This window comes from Trematomus bernacchii, unplaced genomic scaffold (assembly GCF_902827165.1).
Source record: "Trematomus bernacchii unplaced genomic scaffold, fTreBer1.1, whole genome shotgun sequence".
Classification (NCBI taxonomy): domain Eukaryota; kingdom Metazoa; phylum Chordata; class Actinopteri; order Perciformes; family Nototheniidae; genus Trematomus; species Trematomus bernacchii.
In genome coordinates, this window is record NW_022988098.1 from 9,187,585 (window position 1) to 9,214,132 (window position 26,548).

Here is a 26,548-nt window from a genome sequence, read left to right on the forward strand (position 1 = left end):
ACAACGTGATGCCCGGGAAGCGAAGACCCGGCGGAAACAGCTGGTCTGGTTCACTAAAATGTCCGTGTACAGTATATCTGGTACTAATGTATAGCGGATCTTTGTTAAGATCCATATGTCAGTAGAGATGGGATGGCAGAAGGTGCTATATATATATATATATATATATATATATATATATATAATTCCAAAGCTGGTAAAGACCTTTCAAATTTAGCAATAATAGTCATATAAGAAAAGTACTGATTTGTTCTTGAATCAACTTTTTTATGGAAAATGTTTTATGTAATTTTATTTCATTTTAAATAAAATGAAAGACATTCACAGTTAATGTAATTAGATATACATTATTAATGCCATACATTTTTAAATGTAATTAGATATACATTATTAATGCCATACATTTTTGCATAAATATTTATTCAGTATGATAGCTGTCTAACAGAAGTTAAATCCATTTCTCACTTATTCTGACAATGTACTTAACCCCAAATAAAAGAACCCAATAAAAATAGTTGTTAAATAATAGTGAAGTCACGTTGTAATAACAATAACTCATCTCTCTCGGTTTTTTTTTGTTTTCTTTGTGTGCTTTGCCAAAAGCCACTGTGTCAAGTGTCCTAGTTGGGTTACCGTAACGAACAGCAGCCGGCTCTCGATTTTTAATCCTAATTTAATCGTTTATGTTCGCCGAATTGACATGAAATCACTGACAAATATGAATATACTGTATTCAACTTCATTAAAATGTTATTAACGTGCCTAAACTCAGTAATTCACTAAAAATTACTGATCCCTCCGCGTCGCGGAGGGATCTTGATCCCTGGGTGTTATTTTTCCCCATAATGACCAAGTCGCTGCAAATTATCCCGCTTATTACATGGCCACATTCTCAACAAAGTAACGACATGACTCCCAATATTAATTAAAATGCTTTTATGGATTTAGAAAATATTTTTATTGATTTAAAACATAGTTCTATGTATTGATTTAAATTTACATGCATCCGCTAAGAAAAATAGTCCGTTGTTACCGTTTTTTAAACAGTCAGAATGAAACGGCAGCTCTCAGCTGTGTGTTCACACTCCTAACTCTGATCTTTCTTTTCCAACAGTTAAGTTAACTGTAGGTTACTCTGAGTGACAAGCTTACAGTTAGTGAAGTAACACTTTTTTTTTGTGAGTCACGACCTCGCTGTTTCATTCTAACATAACGCTCCAAATATGACTGTTTCCACTCGGACTTCAATACAGCAACACCATTGTTTGGTTTCCATGGTAGCGTGTCTCTTTAGTAGCGTGCACTCCTTTCCTGTAAATTACAGGTCCAGCCAGGCAAAACAGTAATATGAAATATGAACGTTAGTTTTTAACTGAAATGATCAAATAAAGTCAAAATGTCACAGTGTTTACAAACATTGACCATACCGTTCACCAGCCCCCACCCCACTCTTTGTTTAAAACGAATTGGCCATCGGAATGTGTGTGTCCCAACCCCCCCCTGTGATATCTCTTCACAGGGGGGAGAGAGTTAGACGCTCGTGAATTGTCAACGGGGGGGGGCCTCTCTGCACGGAGGAGCCGCGGAGAAGTGAATCACAGTGATCTGCTATTTTAAAGTAAATTCAACACATATCGACCCTAAATATAGCATATATTAAGAACGAGAAAGTGTTAACATCGTTTTTTGTAAACATATGACCAATGTGCGAGGGTGATGACATCAGAGCATCGTCCTATGGGCTTAGCCCCGGACAGGTACAACAGGTATTCACTCAGAGGGGGGTAGTTACTTATTTACATGTCAAAAAGCAACATACAGTAGGCGGGTGGGGGATGGTGAACGTTTACATTTCTCTACAGCAGTGGTTCCCAAACTTTTTGTGCCCAAGGCACACCAAAGGACAAGTAAAAATCTCAAGGCACACCTATTGTGCGAAATAGCCCTTATAACACGTGTTATCACTCATATCATGTAAAATATCTGTAAATGTGCATAATTATTTACTAATGCCAAATAAAATGTATAGATAGAACAATCAGTGGTTCAAGTTAGTATATTCCTCAGTGTAACATATCCACTAGTTGCAAAGCTTAAACATTTTTATATATTTTTTTATTTTAAGGGAAAGGATGTTTTCACTACTCAGTTTGTCAACTATGTTACGGACAAACTTGATGTCATTACAATCATTTGATTAAGTCCTGCACTTCAAGTAAAATCAAATTTGAAAGGCTCTTGAGTCTATTCTACCATATATCCAAAGATTTTTTAAAGTTTAAAAAATAATTGTATTAAAGTTTTGTTTTTTCATGTGATATGTTCAGCACTGTCATTAAGTTTAGGGATATTTTGTATTATAAAACTACCATACAGGTCATTTTGATAGTTTTAAGAGATGTCATGTAAAACTCCAACCTGTGTAGATATACATTATACTATAAAGGATATCAGAAGCACTATTTTAGATATTTTAAATTTGAAAAAATGAGGTGCAACATAGTTGACAATGAAAGTCAAACATTTGACGCAAATAACATAGTTGACTGGACACATTATTAACCATCAGCACTTTGTTAATTTCAAGGCAGAAGTGCAAAATTCCATTGATAATGATGTGTAATGACGTCTACATGTCGTACAAATTGTCAACTAGGTTACCTGTCAACTAAGTTACTACAGTTATTACAGTACTGGGTAACTCAGTTGACAGGTAACCTAGTTGACAATTTCCCTATTTTGACCCATCATTTCAATGGTAGGCCTTGCCTGGATGACCACATGTCATTTTCTTGAACAGGTTAACATCACATTTGCACATATAATTGAATTAAAATCATTAAACAATTGTAAACCATAACAATGTACGTAACATTGTTGATTGTCAATGAGTATATTAATTGACCATGTGCTATTATACATAAAATATTGTAAAAATGTAGAGGACAATCACCACAGTGTGTTCAAAATGTCTGCCAAAGAGGAACATGGCATCATGTGATGCTGGTGACATGGTATTGGGACAAACAATTTTTGAGTTAAAGGGGGAAGTTCTGTTAGTAACATAGTTGACAGAACTTTTGCGGACATTCATATATTAAGATATTTAAATTATTTAAAGGGGGAAATCAATTAAAAATATGTTATTATTCTTTAGTATTTAGACTTTTGAAATAAATGAATCATTTTTTAAATTTACTTTAATGGTTTTTATTCATTATTTTGAATCCAAGACACCCTCAACTGAAAAACGGACATAGCAAAAACTGACAATTTAAGAACATCATGACACATTTCAAGCTAAATAAAGCATAGGATGCACATAATGTTTGTGTGATATTATAACATGCTTTCCAATAATAGGCAAAATATGATATTTTTGAAGAAAATAGTTAGAATAATTATAATTATCATCAATGGACATCAATGGACATGGAATGTACCCTAAATTGTAGAATCACTCAGCAGTTACATACACCAAACCTTCCAGTTATATTCCTATCAATATTATGAAGGCTTTTACAGAAGGGTTTGGTCATATATAATTCATAGCCTGAATTATATAACATTTTATACCTAAAAACATGGTGAAAATTGATATTTTAGGGCTGTTGACAGTATTTTCTGATTTATGGAGTGATACAAAGAGATATCACTCACTCAATTTCACTTTCCACTATGTCCACCGTTGTTTTTCACAACCAATGGCAGAACTTTATTGAGGCCTGTAATTAGTCAACTACAGGTCTCTTGAGTCAGTCTTTTTCTTCCAAAAAGCTTGTGACAAGATGTTATTGCTCTTGGGGCATTAAAAACAAGATTTTAACTTTAGTTTTTTATATAATATCTGCATTTTCTATTGTGAAAAACTAAGTCTTAGTTATTTAATATATAGCGCCATCTCCTGGTTAAACCCTGAAATTGGAGAATAGTGGGAGGGCCTAACATTCCTGAATACTGGTCTTTGGCAGGCAACTGGCTGGCAGTCGGCAGGAAGCTGTATGCTGGGGTCCAAAATAAGAGGCTCCATCTGTACTATACCTAAATACTCAGTGGAGTCTCAGCTTTAATCGGCTATATTGTATGTGCAGCTACGATAAGTAATAAGGGTATCTTTATCTTGAATTGTGTGCCGCAGTGCGTTAGAATTGTTTCGCTCAGGGGTCATTTAGACGCTTCTTATGAGACTTGTGTTTTGTTTTGGTAAAAATGGTTCATATCTTCAGTTAGCTGAGATCCTTCCCGTTAATCTGGTGCTACACATTAATAGTTTCATAAATGTTAAGAAGCCCTGAGACATTATCTCGAAAAAAAAACGGTGGGAGGGGTCCAATGGGGGGACCGCCGTGCTTAAAGGGCCCATGTCATGGCCATTTCCACTGATCATAATTACATTGTTGAGGTATACTAAAATAGATTTATACTGTGCAATTTTCCAAACTCACATTGGTTTCGCATACAGCATCTCTGTCAAGCATGTGTATTCAGCAGTATTCACTCTCTCCACTAAACGACTCGTTGGAGCTCTTGACCCCCCCTCCCTGTGAGCCTAGTGTGCTCCGATTGGTCAGCTCGGCCACTCTGTTCTGATTAGTCAACCACCAGAGAAGCTCCGCCCGCTTTTTTCGGGGAACATCAGTGTAATAATGGCGTCGGTACAGCCGTATATTTTATACGCTAACTAACCGAACTGTACCTACAACTGTTGTTATAGAAGAGTGTGACGGCCCCAGGGCCTTTGTGCAGGTGTGTTGCAGGTCTTACGGTGGGGTGGAGCTGAAGAGGCTAATCAGCGCGATCACGGACACCTCCGTAGCCGAGGTGCTATTAATCCCAGCGGCCCAGCGGCTCGGCGATTCTCTCCCCGACCACCTATCTCTGCATTTACCACAATAAATGTGCCGTGGTTTTGTAAACTCGTGTATGTCTCCTTGCCTTTCCGTTGTGGCCTACGAGCCGGTCATAACAAAGAGTAAGTTATTTTTACCTGTACTACTGTTTGATGAGAAATCAAATCATGGTTTGCTATATATGAATGATATGTTATAGGAGCAAATAATTCAGGGAAGAAAGGATAGGCCTACTACAGCGACGTGCAGTCAGTGGAGGCAGGGGAGGCAGAGCCTGACCTGTCATACTCCAATGTAACGGAAAAACAATTAAAGAAAAACTAAATAATAATAATAATAAAATGTCTCCACTGATCTTGTGTAAATGTGATTTCTGTATGATTCCAATCGCATTTTATAGTCAAAATCAGCAAATTTGCCGAGCTCCGCTACGGGAGCGATGAGAAGTGAGGCAGGCACGAGCACTGCCTCACGTAAGCCCACAGTAACTGGCTGGAGCGCGGGCACTAATTTAGCGCGGCCACTTATTTTGTGAGCGCGCTCAAGCCATTTACTGTGGGGTGAGGTGAGGCACAGATGAGCTCTGCCTCAATTCAGAATGCGTCACCCCACAGAAACTGGCTGGAAAGCGGGCCCTAAGCGCATGCCTGTTCCCATCTCACTGTAGGTCACCAATGTAATGTTTGTAGATCCCTTTATTACATTTATCCTCGCCATCCATAGTCTCTAAATAACTTATTTCACGTATATATGATATTTAGGCTCGCTGGTCTCATCGTACAACGGCAATGAAAAAAGCACCAAGAGAGGCAGCCTTAACCTCTGCCGCACTGAAGGGGGCGCACGTGAGCCCACAGGTTCTTGTTGCTACTGTTATTCTACCGCAAACAACAAACTAGACTTTTGAAACTACAGGAAGATAAGGAGGACTTTTACAAAACAGTAATAGAGATTGTTGTCCAGAAGGATAGCATGGACTTATATTCATCTTCAAGTCAAGGTAAGACCACAACTGTAATGAAAATGGGATCTTCCTTAGAAAGAACAATCCAATATTTAGATTTTGGGTATCCTTTTGTTGATCGGTCTGTTTAAAATTAATCATAGCATCAGACTAAAAAAGCTTTTGAAAATAACAGAATATTTCGATTAAGGTCAAAATAGGCTATAATATTTGTAAATCTGACTCTGAAAGAGTCAGTGCCTCACCAGCCATGAACCTCACCGTCACTGGCCTACTAAGTATTTCCATTAAACTTTATTTTTAGAAATGTACAAAATGAACATAAATATACATATATACACACGGTATATCATCCATTCCTCCCCGCATCTTGCCTGGGCGCAGCCGGTGCCTTTTAGCACGAGGCCTCAGTAGTAGTAGTAGTCCCGTCCCCGTCATGTATTGTCCGCCAGGATCTGGCTGGACGAAATCAAATGCAAATCACAAAATATTAGAGAAACTTAGTTGTTTTAGATTCGTTAGTAGTAGTTGTGGTAGGAGTGTGGATCTATCTAATGAACAGCTTGCCTGCTAATATGCTAACCTAGCTTTGTTTACCTTGGTAGCTAACACGATATGAACGTTAGCTTGGAGGAACGGCAACTATAATGGAGTGTAATAAAACTACTATGAACAAAAGCTAGTGGTTCATATTAGGCTAGCAATAACGTGTTTATAATTGCAATCTTATACGGGTATTCTGCTACGTTCGGTCATACATTGTAACTTGCATGAATACATTGTTTTGCGCTAGCATACAGCTAGCCTCGTTAGCTATACATGCAGTATGTACTGTACTGTCACAATGTACGGTAAATCACCCGGAGTATACTGTATGAGTATTCCGTGTGTGTGACTGCAGACATTCTCCTGCCATGACAAACATGTAAGGCCATCTGCTGACATTGTAGTTGATATATTTAAACGCTAGCAACGTAGCATAACAAAAATGTTTTTCCAACCAAACTAAGGTCTAGCTCCGTCGGCTACGCCAGCTATAATGTAATTACGTTTCGCGACTGACCGTACGGTAAATCACCAGGAGTATACGGTCTATGACTTTCGTGTGTGAATGCAGACATTATCCAGCTATGAGGAACATGTATGTAAGGCGATCTGCTAATATTGGAGTTGATATATGGAAACGCTAGCAACTTAGTTAGCCCAGTTAGCACTATGTCAATGAGTCCGGTTTACACATTTAACCAGTCGTGGTAGATACCTTGTTTGATAAATACACAAATAACAATGCAAACTTACAGGTTGTGTACCCGAATCTTCCCCTACTCCAAACGGTCCAAACAAACTATAGCCTCGTTGTTTGTGTAGCTCGGTAGCATACACGCTCAGAACGCCAGCTATAATGTAATTACGTTTCGCGACTGACCGTACGGTAAATCACCTGGAGTATACTGTCTATGAGTATTTTGTGTGTGAATGCAGACATTCTACATACATGTATGTAAGGCCATCTGCTGATATTAGAGTTGATATGGAAACGCTAGCAACTTAGTTAGCACAGTTAGCACTGGCTTAGCAGTCCGAAACATGTTTACACATTTAAACAGTCGTGGTAGATACCTTGTTTGATAAATACACAAATAACAATGCAAACTTACAGGTTGTGTACCCGAATCTTCCCCTGCTCCAAACGGTCCAAACAAGCTGTGCATATCCGGCCTCAAACTGGGCAATGTTTTGGAAGCTTTCGTCTGTGAAATGCCGGTTCTTCGAACCTCTGAAGGAACAGTGTTAAAAAGAAATTTCAACCACTGACTTCGTCGTGGTTCTTCCGTCGGTAGGACAAACAGCTCAGATTTCTCCTCACATTTCAGGAAACAGGTCCTTGGCAGTGGCATGACTGGATCGATTGTGAACTGAACCAGAGCTTCCAACAGTAAATGTTAGGCTGGCAGAGGGTGCGGCCATAGCTCTTCGGGATTGGTCCATTTCGTTCCGGGTACCGCATGACATCAGGCCGTACCCGGAACTAAATGGAAGACTCAAATGGGCAGTGACGTATCTCCAACGAGGCGTTTTGGGGAGGTATTTTCTGTGTTAGAGTTTTACTCGCTACAGGGTGTACTTTGAGGGTTTTGACTCTGCACACCGTTTACATGCATAAAAACCTTCATAACACACAAGGGGACGGGTAATAACCGGAAAAGCATGACATGGGAGCTTTAAGAGGTTAATTCAATGCAATCCCTCCCCGTCGAGGCAAGCACTGTAATTCTCTCCGGTTAGTCCACCAGCAGATGACAAACACCCACCTCTCCGCCTCTTCCAAGGAACGAGGGGACCGTGCGGCAGGGTTTCAGTTTCAGCTACTTTCGCCGTTCAAGATGTCCGTTAAAGTTTAAATCTTCCGGACAAAATTATAAAAGTGCCGGTCAAAGGTCTTCTTTGTTATTTATTGAGCTTTAAAACAAATGAATAACGACTCTATATAATGATATATAATATTAAAATACACGGAGCCTGTCTCTTTTTCCTCTCTTCTGACAGCGTCAGTGTCTGTCTCATGCAGCAGCTGATCCAGTAAGTAAACCCGACAGTAAAAATAAACATATTTATAACTAGTTTAGGTAGTTTGAGAGGTAATTAAAATAGCTAAGGGTGATGATCTGACTTGAAGTGTGTGTTTTGCTCCCGCTGCATCACAGCGGGAGGAGCTGCGTGTCTCCGTCCTGTCAGATTAGACTTCACTCGCGTTTATGTCCATATCGAGATAAAGATAAATAATCTGAATTCAGTGTGCAGTGTACTTTTGCGGGGGTGAGCAGCAGAGGTGGGGAGAGGCGGGGCTATTGCGTCGTCATTATCAGAAAAGGATGACCGTATAGGCTACCACACGGCCCCGTTGGACCCCCCAGAGCGCTCCGTTCCCAGATCTATCCACCTTTGGACCCGTTGTCGTTTGCAGGGTCCGTTTCTACCGTTCCGGTACGGCGTCGTGTAGCAAAAAGGGCTATACGCAAGAGAAATATGCGGATACAACCCGTTTTCGTTCCCGTGGGGTCTGGGCCTTAAATTCTCTCAGGCATCATCTAACATCCCCATCATTAAACCATAAAACCCCCTCGTCCTTAACCAATTGCATATTCCCCTTTTACATTTCCCTTTGCCCTCCAGAAATGTAAATCCTTAACATATGTCTCTGTTAAACACATACAAGACTAAACATACAATTTAACAGAGTAAAAGGCAACCAGAGTATAAGTCTATATGTTTTAAATGATTATATGATAGTTTGTCACGACAGTAACCACAAAACATTATAAAACATTTCAAGCAGCTTTGGTTAAGATCGAAATATCTCAGCTGTTTGTCTCTTATAATTAGCTCATTTAAATTGCTCAATTGTTAATAAGTAGTGTTACCAATCCCGCTTCAATCTCATTAGTATGCATACAAAAGTGACAGGTCACACCTTCTAAGTCCCGCCCCCTAATTATGCTAATGAGCCCCCTTTGATATGCTAATGAGCCCCTTTGTTCGAGGTGTTATCGCGTACAGGTGTTACATCCTCCCCGGTAGCCCCCACCCCTCTCAGCCCACCCCCCTCCCCCTCACATACAGGTGTTACATCCTCACCGGTAGCCCCCACCCTTCTCAGCCCCCACCCCGCTCAGCCCCCACCCTCTCAACCCACCCCCTCCTTACAGCAGGTGTTACATCCGCCCTGTCGCCCCCCACCCCTGAAGATAGTGAGGGGGTGGAGTCAGTCATAAAAAAAAGAAATCTATGCAAAACTAGATAAAAGCCAGTCATTTGAGCTTTGAAACAAATTGATATGATTCGATATTAAACCAACTAATTATAGTAGATTAATTAACTATTCAAACGTGTACAGTAATTTACAATAACACGGGAATAATAAACGGGTCAGCAACAGCGGGTCTCTCCCGTCAGATTAGACTTTACTAGATTAGACTTTACTAGCGTTTATACCCATATCGATCAGATCTATCTAGTTCTAGCTAATGATATGACTACCTGCTTATTAAAAGACACCTAAACAATAAGCGTCACTATGCAACGGGGTGAGGCCACAAAGTATAGTACAGCATTATGCATTTTGTTTACATGCCCACCGGAACCCCGAGGCATTACCAACAAATCAACGCGCAATCAACCCATACAGGACATCTCTTGCTACACATTATGTGTAGACATTATAATTGACTATTCTTGTCTTCTGATGTTCAATTACATCACCCCCTTAATAAAATAATCCCTATATGAAGTTACATGAGGCTACATTTACTGGTGTTGAACCCTGGATGATGAAAATAATCTAAGTGTCATGTTAGGGGAACATTACGGAACTCAGGAGTCCGCCCTTTGAGGCGTTGTTAACATTAATGCTTTTGTTTTTGTTACTAAGATACTTTTTAGATACACTTTTGAAGTAAGCACCACTCTACAACTGGTAGAAAGTTAAGTACTTTGTATGGAATTGGGTTTTCTTTAGAGCTGTTTTCAGTGAGACAATGCAGTTTCTGATCATTTTAAGTTTCAAGTTTCAAGGCTTTATGGCATATGCCCATTAGCTACAGTGTAGATATGTCAATGAAAAAACATAGGTCACAGGCTCCTCCAACAGTGCACATAAAACAGATAAAATACTGCAATTTGTGCGTAATTCTCTCACAAAGGAACGGTAAGATACACGTTTATGTATGGAAAACTATATAACTTGGTAAAATATTCATTCATTTGTAATGAATTGAGTTTTCTTCAAGAATCAAACTCTAAATGGAGAGTTTGTGATTTTAACACTGTTTCGATGAAACAATGCAGTTTTGATAACTTGACTTGACTAACATTACTTTTTTAAATATATGTTTTTTAGATGCTTTACTTTTGATTTCTTTCATATTATTTTAACACAACATTACTTTTTTCATATTTTTCAACATACTGTGATATATATATATTTTTTTTCTCTCCATTATATTTTTGAATATACAGTGATTTTTATCAAAATACAACAGGCAACTATTACATTATACAATATTACGACTTTTTGCGATATTTTCAACACAATATACTTTTTTTTTTTGTAGGGCTTCAGGATATTTGGCATGTCATGCCTAAAACCGGTGTCATCTTTCCTGAAACTGACGTGCTGTCCGTTTTACAAACAAGTTATCTTTCTGCTTCTTCCCCCTCTGAATTTTCCTCCCCCGTCCCTCTTACTTCAGCCATCACAACAGCAATCAAGTCAGATCTGTGAAATTAAACACCTCTTCCCAAAGCGTGACTTCCCTATTGAGGGAGTGGGGCAGTGGGGCCTAACCCGATTTGGCCAAATATACTAACATGCAGAACATATGGTATGTTTGAAAAAAGACTAACCATCTATCCAGTTCAAGATGTCTTTAAGATGTGACATTGCGCTCTGACTTTTTCCCGTAAAATCGTGACAAACTATTACTTATTAAATTTGACCTCATGCTGCTTGGTTGAAAATGATAGATGAGCATTTACCAACAGATCAACGCGCAATCAACCCATACAGGAGATCTCTTTCTACACATTATGTGTTATCACTATAATATCATGTCATTATTTAATGTTGTTTTGTTTGTGTGTGTGTGTGTACAACGAAGTCTCTTTGAGAGGAAAATTATAATTTAAAGATCTTAATACCCCCTTATTGTTTAAGTACTTCACACAACTATTAAAGAATCCCTTTATGAAGTTACATGAGGCTACATTTACTGGTGTGCTTCCCTAGATGATGTAAATAGTCTAAGTGTCATGTTAGGGGGGCATTACGGACCTCAGGAGTCCGCCCTTGGAGGCTTGGAGAGCGGATAAAGAGAGGTGTATTTACTGGTGTTGAGCCCTGGATGATGTAAATAGTCCAAGTGCAATGGAACTCAGGAGTCCGCCCTTTGAGGCGTTGTTAACATTAATGCTTTTTGCTTTTGTTTTTGTTACTAAGATACTTTTTAGCCTTATGATAGGATGAACTTAAGCTGTAGTCAATAAAGACATGTTTAATAGAGTGTGGCTGTTAGAGAACATACCTGCGCAGCACTCCACCACGTCTTGGCTTTGGCTTCATGGCCTTCACTGTCCTCTCCCTTTGAGTTTTTTCAAAGGCTGGGATACATTTTTCCAACTGATCACTTGTTACCTGGTGACAAACATATGGTTATATAACCTTAAAGAACTAACAAAAAAGAATTAAGTATTTGCAATGCATAAACATAGAAGTTATCACTGTCATATTATGATCACTTAATGTAAGTAAGTTTAAGTAAAACTAACACAAGTCAATATTATTCACCTGGGCATTAGTGGGCTTGAGGGTCTCAGGGAGCAAAGTGACTTGTCTCTGTATTTGAGGATTCTCAGTGCAGGCACTAACAGGAAGCTGCTGTGCATTAGTGGAGAGTCCTCTGAAGGCAGCTGTTATTTCATTCACACACTCATCTGTTACCTGCTGACTCCTCATAGTAAGTCTAGCCAAGTCAGCTGTTAAGTTGTCCATACCATCGCTTGATAACTGGTAACTTTTGATTGACAGTCCAGCCATGGCAGCTGCCAACTCGTCCATATAATTCTTAAGAACGTGGTGACAATACTACAAAAAAGTGTATATATTAGGTCAGTTAACCTTGAAGAGCTAAACAGTTCAAGTGGTAAGTAACTAAGTATTTGCAATGAATAAACATAGAAATGATCACTGTCATATTATATAATCACTTAATATGGAGATAAGTAAAACTGACACAGACAGTTTAAACTGCTTGTTAAAACGCTATTGCTTATTGTGTTTTCTCAGCACACTAACATAAATAAGGCTGTATAATATAAAAAACTAGAAAACGATATAGTATTTTCAAGTCTTACTTTAGTATGGTAAAATTAAGAATAAGTCACATTAAAGTGTGTCATGATTTTCCGTAAAAAAGTCAAGTATAGTTTGTCAAAAGAATATGAAAAAAAATCATTTTGTAGAGTAGTATGTTGAAAATCTCAGTGTTTAACTGAACACACCTACATGTGATAACGCCTCGAACAAAGGGGTAATTAGCATACAAAGGGGGGTCACTAGCATCAGTGGGGGAAAGGTGCTACGGGAATGAACTTTGAGGAGGGGGAACTTGTAAGAATTTCCAGCTTTTGAAGACAATTATATGGTACCCGTCCTTACAGCTAAACAAATCCTATGCCAGGTATTCAACAGACCACAAGAAGCACAAGAAGTCCCAGAAAGGATTACATTCAGAGCTATTAATGGTGAAACCGAAGAAGAAGCAAAGCAGATTATAATCGTTGCGGGTGAAAGGATAGAGAATTTGCAAGTGATGTTAATGCACTTATCTGATATAAAAAATGCATTCATTTACTTCCAAGAGACCCCTAAACATCTACTTGGGCAATGTGAATTGAACGATAAACCGATCACTGTAAATGAAACGCGGAGAGAGGCAGCAGTGCAAATCGTTAAGTCTATTACCTTGTATGCACTACGACATTAACTTGGTCAAATGTAATATGTCTTTCTGAAGATGTGGCGAATGGTGTGTTTTTCAATTAAACAACCATAACAAATGAAAATGTGTTTTATTTTTGCTTTCATATATAGGAATAGTATTAACTCCTCTGACTAGACTGTACTAAAATAAGACGTTTCACTGTTAAATAAAAATGGAAGTAGAAAATCGAGATAATGATGAGGCTCGTTATGTATCCAGTAACTATGAACAGCAGTTTGAAAATGTTATTTAACCCTTTAACTCTAATTGACAAATCTAAAATAGCCTCTAGCTTATCTATAAGTTTGTGATTTTAACACTTATTCACTGACACAAGGCAGATTATGGCTTTTTTCTCGTGCCAAGATACTTTTAGACACACTCTGAGGTATGCAAAACCTTAAAACTAGAAAATGAAGTACATTGTCTGATTAGATTTTTTCGTAAAGACTGTTTCTCTAAAAGGCAAGTTTGTGATTTTTAACACTTATTTACTGACACAAGGCAGATTTTGACTTTTTTTTTTTTCTCTTTTCATGTGTTACCAAGATACTTTTTAGATACACTTTTATGTATGCAACACTTAACAAAGGGGTATAATATGAAGTACTTTGTAAGGAATGGGGGTTTCTTTAATACCTCGTTTTTTATTTTCTAAAAAACACTTGTACAGTTAAATAATGTAGGTTTTCTCTGATATTCTAGTTATTTTCAGCTACCAAGATATTTTTGTTGATACACTTTTATGTAGGAACATTTGGCAACTGGTAGAATGTCAATTATTTTGTAACAAAAATGTATTTTCTTAAAGACTGTGACTCTAAAAGGGAAGTTGGTGATTTTAACACTTCTATTTTTCCCCCGTTGTCTTTCACTTACTGTTTTGATACAGTTTTATGTATGACAACTTTACAACTGGTAGAAAGTTAAGTACTTTTTCTTTCATATTATTTTAACACAACATTACTTTTTTCATATTTTTCAACATACTGTGATATATATATATATATATATATATATATATTTTTTTTTTTTCTCTCCATTATATTTTTGAATATACAGCAAACTCCTGGACTACTATCATCACCACCATTGTGGACACCCACATATTGCAGTACTACTGCTGCTGATGTTACTCCTGGGGCCAAGACGTCTCTGTTTCTGAACATAGTGAAATCGGAGTTGGTTGATATTCTGGAGAGCGTGCTGCATCGGTATAGAGAAGAAATCTGCAATGGATGTCGAGTCAGCCACCTCAGCCAGAGGCAACACGATTGTCTGAATGACATTCCAGAATATTTCTTCAGAAACAATTACAACGCGTTAATGAAAAGACTTTGGCTCGCCGACTTCATTACTGTGATTGACCAGAGTCTTAATGATAAAAACATTTACACGGCTGAATGGAGGATCCAAGGCGCTTCGGAGGCTTTTATGCACAATCTCAAAAACTGCAGACGCCTCAAGGAGAGACTTGAAAAGATCCATGCCGAGCTGGATGGAGAAGAAGAAGACTAATAACCAGCGGTTGATTGAAGCCAGGGATTTTTATTTTTTATTTTTTTCCGATACTTTGACTTTTCTTTAAAGTAAAATAAAAAAAAGGGATAACTACTATGGAAAACAATCTGTATATATTTATCAGAATGCAGTCAATACCTGTTTAATAAGTGTGTTGTTGATGACGATTGAAAACAGAATGAGTAGTTATCCCCGTGTAAACAGAATGGCTGAAGTTTGTAAACTAGAAGACATTTTGGATATCGTTCATTCTGGCAGTACTATTCCGGGTCATGGGGAAACGATTATAAACCAAACATTTAAAGTGGTACTGGAATCTTCATTTTCCGAAACATTCTGTAACATTAGTCAAGTCATAGTATAGTTTGACAAAAAGATCTTGAAAAAGTCATGACATTGTGTGTTGAAATGGTTTTGAATAAACACATCAGTATTTAAAAAAGTAAAATTGTATCAAGTGCATCAGACAACTCAAATTACTCCATTTGAACCATATTATAAATAAGTAAAGAATGGTCATAGTATATAGCAGGGCTGTTTAATAGTTTTCTGTGTTCTGTGTTTTGTGTGTCAGTGTGTCAGTGTTGCATTGTTTCAGTGTTTCAGTGTTTCAGTGTTCTGTGTTTCAGTGTTGCAGTGTTTCAGTGTTTTGGGTATCAGTGTGTCAGTGTTGCAGTGTTGCAGTGTTTCAGTGTTTTGTGTGTCAGTATTTCAGTGTGTCAGTGTTTCAGTGTTTCAGTGTTTATGTGTTTCAGTGTTTTCAGTGTTTTGTGTTTCAGTGTTTCAGTGTGTCAGTGTCTCAGTGTTTCAGTGTGTTTGTGTTTCAGTGTTTTCAGTGTTTTGTGTTTCAGTGTTTCAGTGTTTTTGTGTTTTTGTGTTTCTGTGTTTCTGTGTTGCAGTGTTTCAGTGTTTTCAGTGTTTTGTGTTTCAGTGTTTCAGTGTTTTTTGTGTTTCAGTGTTTTTTTGTGTTTCTGTGTTTCTGTGTTTTTGTGTGTCAGTGTTTTCAGTGTGTCAGTGTTGCAGTGTTTCAGTGTTTTCAGTGTTTTGTGTTTCAGTGTTTCAGTGTGTCAGTGTTTCAGTGTTTCAGTGTTTCAGTGTTCTGTGTTTCAGTGTTGCAGTGTTTCAGTGTTTTGGGTGTCAGTGTTGCAGTGTTTCAGTGTTTTGTGTGTCAGTATTTTAGTGTGTCAGTGTTTCAGTGTTTATGTGTTTATGTGTTTCAGTGTTTTCAGTGTTTTTGTGTTTCAGTGTTTTAGTGTTTCAGTGTTTTGTGTGTCAGAGTGTCAGTGTTTACAGCCTTTCTTTGCTCTGATCAATCCCCAGGGATCCTCCCCTGGAAGGAATATAGCAGGATTATTAACGCGTTAACTTGACAGCCCTAATAAAATATGTATATCCTATATATACACAATCAACAGACACATGTATACATATGCACACATTAAGATAAAAGCACAACAATCAATATATACAAAATAACAGTCACTTCAATATCTTTGGGAATGTACAAAACAAAGTTTAGTATCTGAAAACAAAGAGTAAGCATCTCAAAATAGTGATGTTTTAATGAACTGCCTACCCACGTTGCATATTGGTTGTGAGTTAAAATAGACACCCTTCAGATAAACCTAATATCCATCCATCCCTCCGTCAGCTGACCAGCTCCAGGATGGCGGTGAGGAAGCACTCCATCTTGGCTCTGGGTCACCTGGTTCCCTGCTGTAGCCCCGCCCTCTTCTCCCAGCTGACTGAACACCTGACCAATGAGCTCGCAAAGGCCCCGCCCGTTTCCATGGCGAGGACGTACATCCAGTGCCTAGCAACCGTCAGTCGTCAGGGCGGCCATCGAGTCGGTGAGATCTGCTGCCACGCTCACGTGATACTAGATTTAAGGACAACACATTGGTTTCCTGACTGAGGAAGGCCATTTCTGCACGTGGAGTAACAAAATAAAATGAAGACATTTAGATTTGTTGCCTTGTGATGAAAGACAAAGAGAATATTCTGGTCATTTCAATTAGAAAAGTTTAAACAATGAGTTATTATCTCAAAATAATGACATGGTATCTTGGTAATGATGAAATACCTCAAACCTAATACACAGTATCTTAAAATAGTGACTTAGTATCTAAGAAATAATGACTTAGTATCTTAAATGAATGAGTTAATATACTAAAATAATGATTAGATATCTAAAAATAATTGTTTAGCTTCTCAAAATTATCATGAGACATTTCTCAATAATGACTCAGTAGTCTAAAGTACAGAACGCTTTTGCATAATGATTTTAAAGTATCTTTTTCAATCACACGGCTAAGTTATCATCTTTTTTCCCCCGCACCTTTTGGATATCAGTTTCCATCTCGATTACTAACATACTTTTATTTTGAAAAGATCTTCATTTTGACATTTTCATTCTCAATTTACGAAAAAAGAACACATCTAGAAACTCATAAGCTTTGGTGTGTGTGTGTGTGTGTGTGTGTGTGTGTGTGTGTGTGTGTGTGTGTGTGTGTGTGTGTGTGTGTGTGTGTGTGTGTGTGTGTGTGTGTGTGTGTGTGTGTGTGTGTGTGTGTGTGTGTGTGTGTGTGTGTGTGTGTGTACTTAGAGAAGTTAATCCCGATGGTGTTGAAGTTCACGGACGTGGAGGACGACGAGCTGAGAGAGTACTGTTTCCAGGCCTTTGAAGCCTTTATACGCAGGCACACACACACACTGACCTTCATGTTGTTTCCGTTGATTGACAGCTGTCCAAAGGAGATGTTGCCACGGTGACAAAGCTTTGCCTTAAGTTCATGACCTTTGACCCGAACTACAACTATGACGATGAAGAGGAGGAGGAAGACAGCATGGACGTGGAGGAAGGGCTGGAGGAAGGTGTGTATTCATTTATGTTTTGTGCTGATTCAAATACTGCTGGGTATTACTAAAACTTAAATAAAAACTGTTTCTCGATTTATAAGTATGTTGCATTTAACTGATGAAAGAATATTTAATGTACTTACCATATATACATGTATGATTACAAAAGACTAACATCAGTACAATGTTTTCAGTAAAGAGCTTATAAGCAAAATATGATATTAATTTGTTTTTATTTTGATAACTTTTAATACAAGTTTGACAGTAATCCGTGTTCAGTCGTGTCTTGAGGTTATATTTGACTGAGGACTCAGTTTGAATGATTTGTTAGAAAATCAATTGTTACCTTATTTACTTTACTTAGTAACTTGTAATCTGAAAAATACTCTAAAGTTCCACAAATGTGGATGTAAGTAGAGAACTTCCAGCACTGCCTTTCAGTCAGTGTTAGTCCTAATTTTCAGGTATTTGGATCTTAAAAAGAAAGTCTCATGTCTGTATCTAATAATGTACAATACAAAAACCCATAATGCATTGTTTTGTGGGTCTGTTCAGATTGATTGAGATAGAAAATGTAATTGAATCTCCTCGGCCAATGAGAAGTGATGTAAACACAATGAGAGAAAAGATGAATCCATTAAAAATAACCTCTCTTCTCTGGACTCAAGAGTCAGAACCCTACAATATTATCTCTGTATAGAAATCAAGGTAATTGGTCAAACATATCTTGATATACTTTATATTATTTGAGTTCTCGCCAATGATAAGTGATGGAAACACAGTAAAGATGTTCTGTCTGAGTCCATTGAAAAATAGCCGTCTATTTGTAAGCATACCTGTCTGTACCGGCTACCCAGGGGAAGGTCAGAGAATTTAAATGAATGTCTGTATTTATGTATAATTTGCCAAGACTTAGAAGGAAAGGGGTAATGTGTGTTTGTGAGCAATAACGTGTAGATTTGAGTGGACTCAACTGAGGCGGGTGTGATTTTTATTTACATCTCCATGTATGATATATATTTGTGGAATAAATAGAAAGTTCTAAAAAAGAATAAAATAACCATCTCTCCTCTATTCTCCAGAGTCAGACGATGAGTACAGTGACGATGACGATATGAGCTGGAAGGTGCGTCGCTCCTCCATCAAGTGTCTGGAGTCTCTGATCGCGACGCAGCGGGACCTCCTGCTGAGCTTCTTCTCCTCCGTCTGCCCCGCCCTGCTGGCAGTGGCGCCTCCAGAAATCTTTCATAGGGGTGGCCAAATGGGGCCACTGAAAATCTTGGGGTGGCCCACCAAAACCAATAATTTAATTGTTGTAAAAGTATAGACTAGATGAAAACAATGGCAAAGAGAATCACCTACTGATATACTTTGGTTTCTTATTTTACATTTTCTGATACTATTCATCTGAAGTGAATATAATAAGGATAGTTAACATTTTACTTCAAACAACATTTAAAAGAACCTTGTTTTGTGTTATGTATACATGTGTTAGGGGATTTATTCTTTTGTTTTTTTGTACATGCTAGTTGTTCTTTCCTTTTTAAAAAGACAAATACAGCTTAATTTAAACAAGTTCCTTTATTGTAAGGCACAACATGTTCAGCATTCTCAACACATACAATACACAACATGTTCTTCAGTTATATTATGTCTCTAGGTTATAAATTGTTTTAGAACAAAGCTGTTTGTGTCACACTGGGATCAAAGATGATTGACATGGCTTTATTAAATCAAGTTTTAAAACATGACTATTTTATTTCAACAGGACCCAAAAACACAAGGGGTATAAAATGGTAAATAAATACTGTGATTGAACACAAAAACACCATCTATTATTGACCTTTATACAGGGATGCAAACTTGTCACCTTTCGGCGAAATTCGCCGTTTTGAATCCAAAATAGGTCGTTTGTGTGATTGAATATTTTTGGGGTATGGAGGGGGTCTGGGACCCGGAGTAATCTGCGGCCGCGAGCTGTTATGTGCCATCATGACACGCATGGTGTTCTTTTTTTATATATTATAATGAAGCGCGAGCTGTGTGCTCGAGTCTTCCTGCCTGTCGGCTCTGCTCATGGATGTATAATAAGGCTCTGCTGCTCCGGGATGAGGGTCTAGCTTCAGCAGCTACATTACCTACGGGTGCGTTAGTTAATATTAACTGTGCGGTCCGGAGTCACTGTGGCACAGACTGGACCGCTGGTGAACAGCTGTTAGAACGAGCCGTTCAGGTGTTCAGAGCAGAGCTCCCTGTTGGAGCGGCAGAGCGTGATGTGCACTGAAAAGTGTTTCTGTCACAATATTATTTAATGAATCGTTGAGCTAGCTAACTAGCATACATTGTCACTATCTGCTAACGTTAGCTTTAGTCTTCGTTTTCAAATAGTTTTTTTCATAGGCTATAAACGGAGGTGGTATAAGTATATATCTTGTACTTGAGTAAAAGTAGAAGCACTCAGATCTTGTACTTGAGTAAAAGTAGAAGTACTCAGGTCTTGTACTAGAGTAAAAGTAGAAGTACTCAGATCTTGTACTTGAGTAAAAGTAGAAGTACTCAGATCTTGTACTTGAGTAAAAGTAGAAGTACCAGAGTGTAGGAATACTCTGTTACAGTAAAAGTCCTGCATTCAAAATGTTCCTCAAGTAAAAGTAGAAAAGTATTATCATCAAAATATAGTTAAAGTAGCGACAGTAAAAGTAGTCATTGTGCAGATTGATCCATTTCAGAATAATATATATGATATGTTTTATAATGATTGATCATGAAAGTGTTCTCAAAGCTGGTAAAGGTGCAGCTAGTTTGAATGACTTTGTATACTGCAGGTTAGCTTGTGAATTTACTCCAGGTGGAACTAAAGTCTGATTTAACACTTGATTATATTTCACATCATTCATCCAGATCTGTGAAGTAACTAAAGGTATTAAATACATGTAGTGGAGTAAAAGTACACCATTTACCTCTGAACTGTAGAGGAGTAGAAGAACAAAGTAGCAAAACATTGAAATACTTAAATAAATTTATTTATTATTAAGTATCTCAAAATTGTACCCAAGTATAGTACTTGAGTTTATGAACTTAGTTACTTTACACCACTGGCTATAAAGACAGAAAGACTAAGCCTTGAACAGAGGCATGAAAATACATTTTCAAAATGCTCAACAGTGCTGCCAAAATTATAAACTGACTGCTACACAATTCAAACAAATGCTTTTATACATTTCTATTAGATGTGACTCTTTGGCGTTTCTGTTATAAACTGCTTTAGTTGTTCTGACTGCTAAAATCCTCTGTTATTCCTCATTTTAAAGCCGATATTCCGTGGGGTCGGGGGGCTCGGATCCTTGTCACCTTTTTCATACCTGATGAGTTTGCATCCCTGTTTATAGCAAATTCAAAACATTTACTATATAAATGATACAAAACACCACCTTTTACTATTAGACAGAAAATAGGTGACGACGAGACATATTTCTATTTTTTTTAGATTAGGCCACTGTGGTGAGAGCTTGTATTCCATTTGTTTTGAAAATGTATATTTATACTTTATAAACAAACTGGTTACCCTTTTTTTAAATTAGCATACAGAACATTATGAAAACAAACTTGACTAATGGTCGGCTCAGAACACAGAAGAGAAAAACTGCATAGATTCTCGTTTCATTTTGAAGGAGCTGCAGACCTAAAGTGTGTAGAAGACTTAAATGATTACAAAGGTCACAATCACATTAATAAAACGGTACTAAGGTTTTAGTTTTGAACCGTCTTCGATCCCCCTGAAGTGTTCGTGGGAAGAACTTCAGGTGTGGCTGCTTGGGCCGCTCTGCTCTTGACTCGGAGATGTCTGTGAAGAAATAAGAGGCAAAATCAGTTATTCTGATATTAAAATAATGATTATAAAACGAGTAGCTAACCCCTCTCCATAGTAATTAATTACAGATATGATCTGTTATATATGACAATTCTATTCAAACTCAACTACCAATAACCATGAATCAGAATGCTTTAAGTGTTTATGTCATGACTTGTGTGCTCTTCCTCCTCCTCTCCCTCATCTTTCTCCTCTTCTTCCTCCTCCTCCTCATTAGCCCTATGCTGCTGCTCCCATGCCAGCTCTGTCTCTCCTTTACTCATCTTCTTCTTAAAATAAGAAGAGATGTCTGTTGACTTTCTCTTCATTTTCTGCAAATTGACATTACACACACGACGCTGAAGTTGGCTTCCGATTCAGAGCTTCCGATTCGGCAGTTAAGGGGAAAGTTAAGGGAAATTTAATTTACAGCGCTGAGCGAACAATCCTCGTGTTTGAACCTCTTAAATCGCTGCATAGCCGATTTATTTGGACTGGATTATCCCAGAGAGTCTAAAGATTCTTTATAACACAGTTTCAGATTTGTGAAACCTTAATTCTATTTGTGAAAATACAAAAAAGGGAGATTTCAGTGCTTTTTTTACATGTAGACCACATTAGACCAGGTCCTGATCTAAAACCACTATACCTAGACTCATCAAATCTGGACTGGATTATCCCAGAGAGGCTAAACATTCTTTATAACACAGTTTCAGATTTGTGAAACCTTAATTCTATTTGTGAAAATACAAAAAAGAGAGATTTCAGTGCTTTTTTGCCTGCTGCTCCAGGTGAGGCTGCAGCAGCTCTGTGCCCTGATGTGAGCTACATCATCTGTCTTTTGGAGTATGTGGTGTTCTAAGGCTCTGTGCCTGTTAGCATGTTAGCCTAGCTCCTGCTGGGTGACAGACCCTGCAGTTTGTGATGGACTCTTACCGCTGATGCACTGGCAGAAAGAACATAATTGCGAGGCCTGGTCTCCTGAAAAGCAGCTGCAGCCTACAAACAAGAGCAGGGAGGAGGAGACACATGTTGGCACAGTCATGCATTACAATCATAAAGCAGAACAACTAAAATAGGACCCAAATGCAGTAAAAGGACTAAAAGGTCAGGTAACCAAAAGCGAGCTTTATTTTCCTGAATGAAAAAAGAAAACAAGGAACAACTTAACATAACAAAACCGAAAATGAAAACAACAAACCAAAACCATGACACTCAGTCCAGTATGCAGCTGTGAGAGGGTCTCCATCCTTTAATATCTGAGCAGAGGCCTTTTTCACAGACACATGTAGTTCAGCTGTCGCTGGACTCCACTCAGGTTTTCACAGAGCTGAAACTCAATCTCATCTACAATCAGAGAACAGACTACGTTTAGTTTATTTAAATCCCAACTCAAAACATGGTTAGTGAGGAATCAGCTCTGAAACACTGACACAATCTTCTGCTCCTTACAACCCACTGTCTGTGTTTTAACATGTTCTTTTGTTTTGTTTTATTATTCTGTCTTTTTATTTATTTAAGTATTCCAGTAATGTATGTTGCATGTTTTAATTTGATTGTATTTACTTGTTTAAATGAAATGTGTTTTAGGTTGACTTATCAAATCTGTCCAGGGACAACAGATGAACAATAGCCTCTTGGCTAACTCTGGCACGTTTACAGCAATGTTAATTAATGTGCACTGTCCCTGTTAAACAAATGAATAAATAAATAAAAATAAAAATAAGTGTATGCTCCTCATTTAGGTGATAATTATTTAGCTACTAAGTTTTCGTATCTTAAATACTGTTTCATAGCAAACAAATAAATGAATGAAATGTTAAAGGAATTCAGGTTCATGAGATAAAGAAATAGGCTAACCTTCAGTCTTTCATCCACTTTGAACAGCTTCTGCTGCTTTGTCCTAAAGCAAAATATGAATAGCAAAATATGAATAGCAATAGCAATCTCATACCATTGTTACCAAAGTGTTATCTTCTAATCTTGTAATGTCTTTCACATTCCAAGCAATCCTAGTACTCAAGATGACATACTGTAATTAGGCAAACAAAGCTTGTTGCTTAAAGTAAACTTGAACAATGCTAGTTATAGACTACATTTAATTTCCTGTTTACATGTTTTGCCTGCAACTGTAAATACATTAAGTTTATATAAGTATACCTACTTATCTGTTCAATTTTTATTTGCAACAAAAAATTAGAATAACTTTAAGAAGTAAAGACTTTATTCTTCCTTAATTAGCTGTCCATACTTACCCGGACCATAACAATGTGGCCAACACGGGAGTTAGCCCCAAGTTTTCTTTGGATGGTCGTCTCTTTGATGACGGTATCTCCTCTTCCAGGCTTTTCATTTTCTTCAAGGCCATCATAGAAATGCCAGCTTCTATCTAAACCCAATTTGTGGAATGCCACAAAGTGATTTGCAGGCCCCAGGTGATATGTCACAGCAGCTGGCTCATACCTTTGTGACAAGAGTATTGTACAAAGACTGTGTGAAATAGCAATATAAACAAATGGAACAAGTTAAAACAGACAGCAACATTTGAGCACAGCCAAAGACATGACTGTATGTAAGTCTTACATTCCACCAAGAATTGTAACCAGATGTGGCAAGGCTGTAGGATGATGCTTGTTGGTTAGCTTCCCCTGGTTTATTACTGAAAGTAATAAAATACACGGCTCTCCATGCGCGAAGACACGCTGCACTGTTGTCTCCTTAAAAGTGCATTGTTTCAAACCTCTGTTGAGATAAAAGGAAAAATAAATAATAATTGGCTTAATAAAATGAAATGATAGACCCAACATACATAAGACCTCTATAGCATTGAAACTTTAACAAATAAATCCTGATCACCCTTGATTGCAAGGCTTGAAATTGGTTCAGTGAAGTTGTAAACATATGGGTGATATTGTCCTGTTGCTTTCAATTGTGTTAACTTCCTACGACTAGGTTCAGAATATTTCAATTTTCTTGATAACATTTGAATGTTACAGGACAATGGTCACATATCTAAGTGATTCATCAAGGTCAGCGAGGGATATAGTTGGTCTTCATACCTCAATCATTTATTTACAATGTAGATCAATGGAACGGTTTGGCATATACATTTTACAATGAATTATCTGAAATACATATGGTACTTACCTCTTGCAAGGAAGAACTTGTAGGGACTCATTCGCCCACTTGTCGACATCAGCCTGTATGTTCCCAAAATCTGCACATCTTGAAAGGAAAACCTTTTGCCTTTCCCTTGCATCTGACAATGTTTCAGACAGTTTATACTTTTTTCTCTGAGCTGTTGGAGTAGGGGGGCTGAAGTACTTCGACTTTCTTTTCTGCGTTTTACTTCGCTTCCTCCATGTCTCCTCTTGTGACAGAGGAAGTGTCTCTGGTCCCTCAGATTGTCTTTTGTCTTCAGCGTATGTTTTGGAAGGAGGCACCTGTGTTTTCATTATTTTAACGCCCTTTAGTCTTCCAACCACAAACTCTTGCTGTAGCTGGAGAAAGTCTCCTGCTCTTCTGTGCAATTTTGATGACAGGATCACTTTTTTTGTTGTGCGGAACCAGTTCTCTACAACAGCATTACTGTCACGGGTTTTGCCAAGATCTTTAAGCATCACACCTGTCCAAAGAGGCACAGTACCAGCATAATGGAGAATTATTTCCACAAGTGTCTCACAATAATGAGGATTTGGCTGGCCTGCTCTGTTTGCGTCATCCTCCTTCCCTGCTTCCTCCTGTGCTTGTGTGACCACCTCTTTGATAGGAGCAAAGAAAGGGGATGATTTTGTGAGAGATCTGTGCATGTCGTCAAAATCAGCAGGTGTGTGGTCTTCATCTTCATTTTTTAAATGGATATTTTCTGACTTCTGTGTCCGTATGGCCTCCTGCAGTGCTGAGAGATGTTTCTTACACCCATTAGTTTCAGTCTTTGATGAAAAAACATGTACCATACACCTTGAAATTGACAATACCTGGCCAAATACAGTAGCATTTTGAAGGAGGGCAAAACAGTACAAAAAAAATAGTTTTGTCTCCTTTCTGCACTGAACCTTGGACAACTTCATACTGATCAACTTCAGCATGTGAGCAGCACAGAGGTGTATTACTGTCAGCTGCACTGACCGCTGCCCTTGGCACACCTGAAAGCAAAGCTTGAAATATTCCTGAACACTGGTGATGTTAAATGCCTGAACTACTGCATGGATCATGGCCCAACTGAAATCAGTTTCGACTTTTTGGGGCTTGAAGTGTTTCGAAAACAACTTGTAGTAGTCGCGACCCAGGCAAGTCAACCAGTGCAGGATTGTTGCAGTACTCTGATCAGATGTTAGCATTTCTGCCACAGGAACCACTGTTTTTGTTGTTGACTGGCATGACATACAAAGAGCATAGTAAAGTACTGATTGGCTGGATGGTTTTGCAACTACACTTCCAGTGGCATCTAAATACAAGAAACAACGCTTATTCTTTTGTAGGTCTTGCAAAATATGAAGCTGGGTCTCAGAATAGGAGTGAACAACAAAAGGAGACATTGCAACATACTGCATTGTACTGTGCTTGATTTTTGAGCTGGGATTTTCCACATCCTGCTTTTTTTGAATTTCCAAGCACTCCACAAACACATCCTTATCCAAGCGATTCTCAAGATTTTTTTCACTTGATATTTTCTGCAGAACTGTGACAGACTTTCCATCAGTGTGGTTCCCTGCCAAAAGTTTGTCTTCATCTGCTCTTGCAAGTTTTTTTGTGTGGACAAGCATGGGAGAAAATTCTCCAAGTTGTCCTTTGAGGTCTTCACGCTCAGGTTGACGACAATGTCGCGTGTGTTGTTCCTCACAACTATGGCAGACCTTGCCCTGCACTGTGACATGTACATTTATATCACCTGTTGTAAGATTAGGATCTTCTGCAATTGTAAGAAAAGAAGTGGTACAGCCTGTGAATTTACACACAGCCTTAC

General features: G+C 38.1%; 1 protein-coding gene and 1 long non-coding RNA gene across 4 annotated transcripts; one reads left to right on the top strand and one right to left on the bottom strand.

Annotated features, from left to right (window-relative positions):
- The first annotated feature begins 16,416 nt into the window (after nucleotides 1–16,416).
- On the top strand, nucleotides 16,417–19,633 carry LOC117475542 (cullin-associated NEDD8-dissociated protein 1-like). Of its 3 annotated transcripts, none has more exons than XM_034121819.1 (3): nucleotides 16,417–16,723; nucleotides 17,618–17,747; nucleotides 18,815–19,633. In XM_034121819.1, the coding sequence occupies exons 2-3, from the start codon at nucleotides 17,666–17,668 to the stop codon at nucleotides 19,057–19,059; spliced, it is 327 nt and encodes a 108-aa protein (XP_033977710.1). In that variant the 5' UTR covers nucleotides 16,417–16,723; nucleotides 17,618–17,665; the 3' UTR covers nucleotides 19,060–19,633. The 3 variants fall into 3 exon arrangements, with proteins under 3 accessions (XP_033977710.1, XP_033977711.1, XP_033977713.1); XM_034121820.1 differs by lacking the exon at nucleotides 18,815–19,633 and adding an exon at nucleotides 17,479–17,572; XM_034121822.1 differs by lacking the exon at nucleotides 18,815–19,633 and adding an exon at nucleotides 17,479–17,536.
- A 3,809-nt stretch (nucleotides 19,634–23,442) lies between these two features.
- Nucleotides 23,443–24,240, bottom strand: LOC117475547. The gene is made up of 3 exons (XR_004555184.1): nucleotides 24,166–24,240; nucleotides 23,838–24,045; nucleotides 23,443–23,485 (listed from the first exon to the last, which is right to left on the bottom strand). It is a non-coding gene; the product is annotated as an uncharacterized LOC117475547 (long non-coding RNA).
- Nucleotides 24,241–26,548: the final 2,308 nt, after the last annotated feature.